Source organism: Tauraco erythrolophus, chromosome 4 (genome assembly GCF_009769465.1).
Source record: "Tauraco erythrolophus isolate bTauEry1 chromosome 4, bTauEry1.pri, whole genome shotgun sequence".
Lineage (NCBI taxonomy): Eukaryota > Metazoa > Chordata > Aves > Musophagiformes > Musophagidae > Tauraco > Tauraco erythrolophus.
Window position 1 is genome coordinate 28,060,254 of NC_141468.1, and position 8,223 is coordinate 28,068,476.

Below are 8,223 nucleotides of genomic sequence, written 5' to 3' on the forward strand. Positions count from 1 at the left end.
GGACAGACCTTCTGGCCCCCTCAGATGGGAGTCATCTATTACTATTACCCTTCTTTTTTCCCTGTGGAGGTGGTCTTGATACAATGGGTAGTCCTCTCTGACCCTGGTGACACCTCCAGTGCAGATGGTCCCTCAGCCACATCATCTGTCGATGGGCTTTCCACCTCCAGAGCCTCATACCTGTTGTGCAGGGGCACCTGGGGAGTTGAGGTGGGCAAGGAGGAGGGTCACCTGTTGCCCTGAGCACATACTTGTTTCCATTCATGGCTCACCTTTGAGTTACTGTCCTCTGCCTTGTGGGGTGAGGAACCAGAATCCCCTTGGTCTTGGGGTTCTTTTTGTGGATCTTCCTACTTTTGCTTCAGATCAGGCAGCACCCTACACCACCCATCTCTCTCTTTCTCAGACTCCCTGATGCTCTTCAACCTTTCTACTTCCTCCTACAGCTCTGTGACCATGATGAGCACATCATCCACCTGGTCGCACCTCACACAGCTGTTCTCACCACTTACCATGGAGAGGCTCAGGCACTCCCCACAGCCTGAGACCTGGACAGCCACGTCTTTCTGTGGGAGCGCAGACAGAGCTCCCACATCCCTCCTGCCAGATGCGGAGGTCTTTGCCTGCCACCGGGTGGTCACCATAGCTGAGCCCCTTCAGAGAGGGTGACGGCGGCAACCAAACTCACCTCTCGAGCGAGCGACCAGGCAGCATGACTGACTGAGCCCTTCTCGCGCAACCTGCCGCCCCCCGCTCCCTGGGCGGCTCTTTCACAGCGGTGGGCGGGACCGCCGTTGCTCTGGCAACGCCCGGGACACGTCAGCGTCTCCCGCCACAGCTGCCGGCTCCTGGGGGAGGTCTCTTCGCTCCCTCAGCGTCTCCTGACTTCTTCAGGAAAAGCCCCTGTGCGCCGAGCTCTGCCGCTCCGCAGCGGGTCGGTCCGGCTCCAGCGCAGCTCCCTTCGGCGACTCAAATATAAAATGATTTTTAAGTACAGAGGTTTATCCAGCCTTGGCTGTGGAACTGTTCAAGTAAGAAGAGTTTGGTTTATCCTGTCCCACCCCAGTCGCTACCACCCAGCACAGTCTCCGGCTGGCATCAGAGATGGGGGCCTGGTCCCGTCACCACTGGTCCTGCCATGGAGACCCACTCCAGACCAGAGCCCCCACACAGGTGCTCGTGCAGGCGGTCCTCGCACAGGCTGGCGGCGGGGCCCAGCAGCTCCCGACGTTACTTTTGCGGGTGTGCTGTCTCCGTGCCTGCAGCCACTGGCGAGCACCATCTTGGATCCTGCCCCAATGGAAAAGCTAGGAGTGGACGAACCAAAGGAAGCGCCGACTCCTCCAAAGCCTGAGGCAGGAGCGCTGGGTGTCCTGAAGGAAAGGCTACTGCTTCCTCTCCCTGCTGCTCCTGGGACATGCGTTCTCTGCCTGAAGTTGGGCACAGGAGTTCCTCTGAACACGGGGCTGTTGTCAGGTGCACTGGGCACGATGAAGGCAAAGGGCATGCTCTGGTTCTGCACACCCAGTGTGCTCAGCATCGGTGTCAGGGAAGAGCCGACCGGTGTTGCTGCCGGAGCTGCTGTACTCTGCCCAGCCCCAAAGCCGAACGCCATGGCAGGGGAGCCGCTGCTCAGGGCAGGCGTGCCGATCCCAAAGGCGCTGGCAGAGGGGCCTGGCTGGGCTGTCACCCCAAAGGCGAAAGAAGGGGTGGTGCCAGAGCTGCTGCTTGTGGTCTGGGTGGTGAAACTGAAGCTGGAGGTGGCTGTCCCGAAACAGAAGACTGACGTGGTGGTTCCGAATGCTGCCTGGGTGCTGCTGGTGCCAAAGGAGCCCTGGGCGCTTGTTGTGCCAAAGGCTGGCTGAGCACCACTGCCAAAGGCTGGCTGAGCACCACTGCCAAAGGCTGGCTGAGCACCACTGCCAAAGGCCGGCTGAGCACCACTGCCAAAGGCCAGCTGAGCTGTGGACTGGGCTGCAGGGGCTCCAAAACTAAATGGGGGCCAAAGCTGACAGGGCTGGCAGCAGGCTTGCTGGCGGACAGCTGGCTCTCCACAGCACCGGCGCTGAAGGCGGGTTGACTCACTGTGCTGGGATATGGCGGTGGTGACTTTGCGCTTGCACTGAAGGAACTGCCAAAAGCTGAACCAGAGGAGCCATACGTCAGCATCACGTGGCCTGAGGTAGAAGATGTCAGCGTGGTGCCCCTACATATGCTAAAGCCCACAGTGGTGGTAGGAGCTTGTCGTGGGTTAGGCCAATCCAGCAACTAAACCCCACGCAGCTCTCCCACTCCTGTAAAATGGAGAGGAGAAAAATGTAATAAAAGAGCTGAGGGTCGAGACAGGAACAGAGGAGCACCCACCGACCACGGTCCCGGGCAAAAGAGGCTCAGTTTCCTTAAAGCAAAACAGTTTATTAACAGCTACCTACAAAGAGAAAAGCAAACAAAAATGGTTACTTGAGAGGATAACAAGAAAACAAGGCCAGAACTTAAAATCAACACTACTCCCCCCCTTTTCCCTTTTCTTCCCGGCTCTACCTCCTCCCCCAGTGGCGCATGGGGGCAGGGAATGGGGGAGTGCAGGTCAGTTCATTCCATGTTGTTACTGCTGCTTCTCTTAAAGGAGAAGGAGTCCTTACACCATTGTCCCTTGCTCCAGTGGATTCCCCTACTCATGGGGAAAAAGTGAGGTCCTACCCACAGGAGGCAATCCTTACCCCATTGGATTGCTCTAGGTGCGGACTTTACCACAGTCTTGGACTCTGAGGGAGTTGTAGCCACTCGCTCTAGTGTGGGTCATCATACAGACTTTAAATGCGCTCTGGCGTGGGTCGTCATATCGACGTTAAATGTGTCTCCATACAGACTTAAAATGCATAAATGCCTAAGTGCGCCTTGACCTGTGCCCATAATTCAATAGTCTTCGGGCTCAGGCATCTCCTTTAAACCAAACACCTCCTCATCGGCGGGGGTTGTCCCACGGACTTTAGATGCGTACCGTACTCAGGCTCTGGCATCTCTTCTCGACGTGGATCCTCCACGGGCTGCGAGTGGGTCTCTGCTTGCTCCACCGAGGACTGGTTGCAAGGGGGCTGCTTGCAAGGGGGACTCAGCTGCGGCACACGTTGTTCCATTCCATCTTCACTGACCTAGTGTCGGTGTGGCTGTTTCTCTCAGATCTCAGTCTTTTCTGGGTGAACTTGGCCTGGTGAGCACGCCGGGAGCGGAGCTCTCCCCGAGTTCCCCAAGTGGCTCTGTCGCGGCCATCCCCAAAGGATGGCCCTGGCTTGGCACAGGCCGCCACCCGGCCGGGTGCCAGGGAGCAGGGGCTGTGCCCCCCTCCCTTCTCCTTGCCCCTGGGCAAAGGCACACCTTTCCGGTTCCTTTGTCCCGACTTAAATAGGGCAATTCGCAGAGGGGCTGATTGGCTCAAGCCCTGAGGGGGATGGGAGTCCGGTCTGATGGGCAGCTTCTGCCACCCGGACCTCCCCCCCCACATCAAACCTTAAGATTCCACCCCTCACCTCTGCGGGTTCCCTACTGAGGCACAACTTAAGTTACATTAACATTGCAACAGATTTTGCAAACAATATTGAACAAGAACAGGCGTTTCATAAACAATCCACCCCTGGTACCTTCACCAGTCACAACTATCTGAGTTTCCCAAGGTCCTTTTGTTTTTCACCACTGTGCAGTCCATGTTTTGTCCGTTACCTTTCCCAATGTCGATCCTTATCTCGAATTCCTCAACCCCACGTTGGGCGCCAAAAAGGACTGTCGTGGGTTAGGCTGCTCCAGCAACTATACCCTACACAGTCCCCTCTCACCCTCCCCCACCCCAGGGATGAGGGAGAGAATCAAAGAGGAAAAAGAAAAGAGACCCGAGGGTTGAGATAAGAACAATTTACTACTACCGCTACCAATATATATATGTATGGATACGCACAAGGATAAACATATACAAACAAGTGATGTACAGTGTGATTGCTCACCACCCCTTGACCGAGGCCTGTCTCGTTACGAAGCTGCAATCCTGAAATAGATAAAACTCGATACCGCGATCCCGGATGAATGGGAGCAGCGAGACAGAGAGAGAGGAAAAAAAACCACTCTGAGAGCTCGAAAGTGAGAGTCCTGGAAGGGCAAAAGCCCTTCTTTGCGGCTGACCCTCACTTTTATACTGGGCATGACGCTGCATGATATGGAATACTAATTGGCCAATTTGGCCCTCAATCTTAAGTTCAGGTACAAATCGTAAGGAGAGTTGTGGACCCCTTGTCCCGGCTATACTCCCCCCTTATCCTGTTGTGCTCCTGCACACTGGCAAGAACACGACAAGCTGAAAAAGTCCTTGAGACCTCAGTGCCAACTATAAACATCAGTGTGCTATCAACATTCTTCTCAGAGCGAGCCTCTGAGTAAAACCAAAACACGGAGCACTTCTAGCTGCTAAAAAGAAGAGCTAACTCTGTCCCAGCTAAAACCAGGACAGAGCTGTTGAGTTTGAAGGTGCTTGGCCAAAGGCAGGGTCTCCTGGGATGCTGGTGGTGGCAGTGACTGTGGCTGAAGGTGGCTTTCCGAACTGGAACACAGGCCTTGGTGTGGCAAAGCTGGTCTCTATGCTGGGAGCTGATATGGCTGGGCTGACAGACAGGAATGGCTGCGGTGACAGTCAGGCTGTTGACAGGGCCGGTGGAGGCGGGTGGGTTGAGTCCAAAGCTGGAGACGGGTTTAATGGTGGCATCTGTGGAGGAACTCTGCATGGTGGCAGTTGTAGCTGCAGTGGTGAAGATGACGTTAGGGAGACCCGTGAATCCTGCCAGGGTAGTCATGGAAGCTGCTGGCAGATCTGTGGCTGAGGCTGGCGGTGGTGTTGGTTTGAAGGCAAAAGGGGAGGCCTTCGCTGGAGAAGAAGCTGCAGTGACGCTGCCGAAGATAGACTTGAACATGGTGGTGGTGGAAGACGTTGAAGAAGGGCCTGAGCTCGCAGGCACAGTGACTGAGGCAGAGACAACAGCTGTACAGGGTGCTGTGCTTTTCGGCAAAGTGCCAAAGATGGTTTTGAAGACAGTGGTCGTGGTGGGCACAGCAGCGGTCGTCGTTATTGCCAGCTGGCTGGCAGGAGGGATGTTCAGCATCCCGAAAAGGATGCTTGGCTTTGGGAAGGAAGGAGGCTTACTGGGGGTCTGGCCCAGCTCTTTGAATGCCGGAGACGCCAGGCTGTTGGGGGTCTGCGCCCCCAAGGCGGGGGACAGTAGGGGCAGGCTTGCTCAACACGGGCACAGGCTTGGTGTCAGCAGAGGTGGCAGGCAGAGAACTCGACTCCAGCGATACAGCAGGAGCAGGCGGCTGTGCGGCTGATGAAGGAGGCTGGGATGCTACCACAGCTCCAGTGGAGTCTGCTGGCACGGGTGCAGCCTGGCTGCTCTGCATCTTCTTCAGGCTGTCCAAGAGCAAGTTGGTGCTGGCCAAGACAGGAGCTGTTGAGGTAGCCAGAGGTGAGGGAGGTCACGGCGAACGCCAGCGGCCTGGACATGGGTGTAGTCTCTGCAGTGGTGCTGGTGACCGCATCAGCCTTGTCCTCCAAGACTTTGTTTATCCACCGCCATGCTGCCTTCTTCTCCGCATCCAGGTGCTTCGCCATGATAAAGTCGCCCAGCTGAGGTGGCGGGGGCAGCACCAGCGGGTCCCCCATGTGAGGCATCAGCAACGATGTCTTCTGCTTGCGCTTCCCACTGCTCTGCGATGTGGAAGGCAGGCTCTGGGAATTCTGCTTCTTCTGCACTGATGTCTCTGATGCTTTCTCTGTTTGCACCTCATTGTCTGATTTCGCTGGAGTGGAAGTGTTGGAGCAATCCAACTCCTCTTTCCTGGCTTTCTTGAGAGGCCACTCTGGTGACTGGGAGTGGGAAGACGGGGGACTGGACAGCTAGGACATGCTCACACCACTTCTCTTTCTCAGCTGTGAGAGGGCGCGGCAGGAGCTGGCGATGACATTGTGGCTGGAGCTGAGGATCCCGGCAGCATAGGTATTGTTCAGGGAGCTCATGGAAGATGTGCGTGACATCTTGTTAGAGCAGTCATCCGGACAACTTCTATAGACTTCTATAGATATGTCAGTGATAAAAAGAGATCTAGGGAAAACGTAGGCCCTCTCTGGAAGGAAATGGGAGACCTGGCTACCAGGGATATGGAGAAGGCTGAGGTACTCAATGACTTCTTTGCCTCAGTCTTCACTGGCAAGAGCTCCAGCTCCACAGCCCAAGGCACAGAAGGCAAAGGCAGGGACTGTGAGAATGAAGAACCGCCCATTGTAGGAGAAGATCAGGTTCAAGACCATCTAAAGAACCTGAAGGTGCACAAGTCTGTGGGACCTGATGAAGTGCATCCGCAGGTCCTGAGGGAACTGGCAGATGAGGTTGCTAAGCCACTATCCATCCTATTTGGGAAGTCATGGCAGTCTGGTGAAGTTCCCACTGATTGGAAAAGGGGAAACATGGCTCCCATCTTCAAAGAGGGAAAAAAAGAAGACCCAGGGAACTACAGGCCAGTCAGTCTCACCTCTGTGCCCAGCAAGATCATGGAGCAGATCCTGCTGGCAGTTTGCTAAGGCACATGGAAAATAAGGAGGTGATTGGTGACAGCCAACATGGCTTCTCTATGGGCAAATCCTGCCTAATTTGGTGGCCTTCTATGATAAGGTTACAGAATTGATGGATAAGGGAAGAGCAACTGACATCGTCTACCTGGACTTGTCCAAAGCATTTGATACTGTCCCACACGACATCCTTGTCTCTAAACTGGAGAGACACGGATTTGACGGATGGACTACTTGGTGGGTAAGGAATTGGCTGGATGGTCGCACTCAAAGAGTTGTAGTCAACGGTTCAATGTCCAAGTGGAGGCCAGTGATGAGTGGTGTTCCTCAAAGGTCAGTACTGGGACCAGTGCTATTTAACATCTTTGTTGGAGACATGGACAGTGGGATCGAGTACACCCTCAGCAAGTTTGCAGATGACACCAAGTTGTGTGGTGTTGTGGACACACTGGAGGGAAGGTATGCCATCCAGAGGGACCTTGACAGGCTGGAGAGGTGGGCCCTTGTGAACCTCATGAAGTTCAACAAGGCCAAGTGCAAGGTCCTGCACGTGGGTCAGGGCAATCCCAAGCACAAGTACAGGCTGGGTGGAGAATGGATTGAGAGCAGCCCTGAGGAAAAGGACTTGGGAGTGCTGGTGGATGAGAAGCTCAACATGAGCCAGCAATGTGCGCTGGCAGCCCAGAAAGCCAACCGTATCCTGAGCTGCATCCAAAGAAGCGTGGCCAGCAGGTCGAGGGAGGGGCTTCTGCCCCTCTACTCAGCTCTCGTGAGACCCCACCTGTAATACTGTGTTCAGCTTTGGAGTCCCCAACACAAGAGGGACATGGAGCTACTGGAACGAGTCCAGAGGAGGGCCACGAAGATGATCCAAGGGCTGGAGCATCTCTTCTATGAAGACAGGCTGAGAGAGTTGGGGCTGTTCAGCCTGGAGAAGAGAAGGCTTCGGGATGATCTTCTAGCAGCCTTCCAGTACTTAAAAGGGGCCTACAGGAAAGCTGGAAAGGGACTTTTTACAAGGACATGTAGTGATAGGAAAAGGGGCAATGGATTTAAACTGAAAGAGGGCAGATTTAGCTTAGATGGAGGGGAGAAATTTTTCACTCAGAGGTGGTGAGGCACTAGAACAGGTTGCCTAGAGCAGCTGTAGATGCCCCATCCCTGGAAGTGTTCAAGGCCAGGTTGGATGAGGCTTTGGGCAACCTGGTGTAGTGGCGGGTTTCCCTGCCCATGGCATGGGGGTTGGAACTAGATCATCTTTGAGGTCCCTTCCAACCCAAACCATTCTATGATTCTACAGTGCAAGACAAGGCTCCTCTTCCAAGAGCCAGGCTTAGGTATGAGAGAGGTGGGGACACTGTTGGCTACCAGTGGCTCAAACACCGACATGCTGCTTAAAGTAATTTTTTAGTATAGATATGTAAAATGTTTTTGTGTTTGGACATTTATATCACTGTCTAAACTGTTGACCTTACTAAGAAAAATATATTGATAATATATTTGAGTGCACAGACAGCATGACTTTGATTCTAATATGCTTACAATGTATAGAACATTCGTCTTTTAGCAGTGTCCACTTATCTCTAAATATCCATTTTTCAGCTACCAATTCATTATTTTTC

The 8,223-nt window shown here is 54.2% G+C and overlaps 1 protein-coding gene across 1 annotated transcript; it reads right to left on the minus strand.

The window, feature by feature from the left end:
- Positions 1–1,121: 1,121 nt before the first annotated feature.
- LOC147528828 (nuclear envelope pore membrane protein POM 121-like) lies at positions 1,122–7,990 on the minus strand. Its single transcript, XM_086609911.1, is given in 9 exon segments — positions 1,122–1,282; positions 1,285–1,881; positions 1,942–2,004; positions 2,007–2,234; positions 4,504–4,667; positions 4,669–5,253; positions 5,255–5,509; positions 5,511–6,105; positions 7,900–7,990. Coding segments are annotated over 9 exon segments (2,739 nt in total).
- Positions 7,991–8,223: the final 233 nt, after the last annotated feature.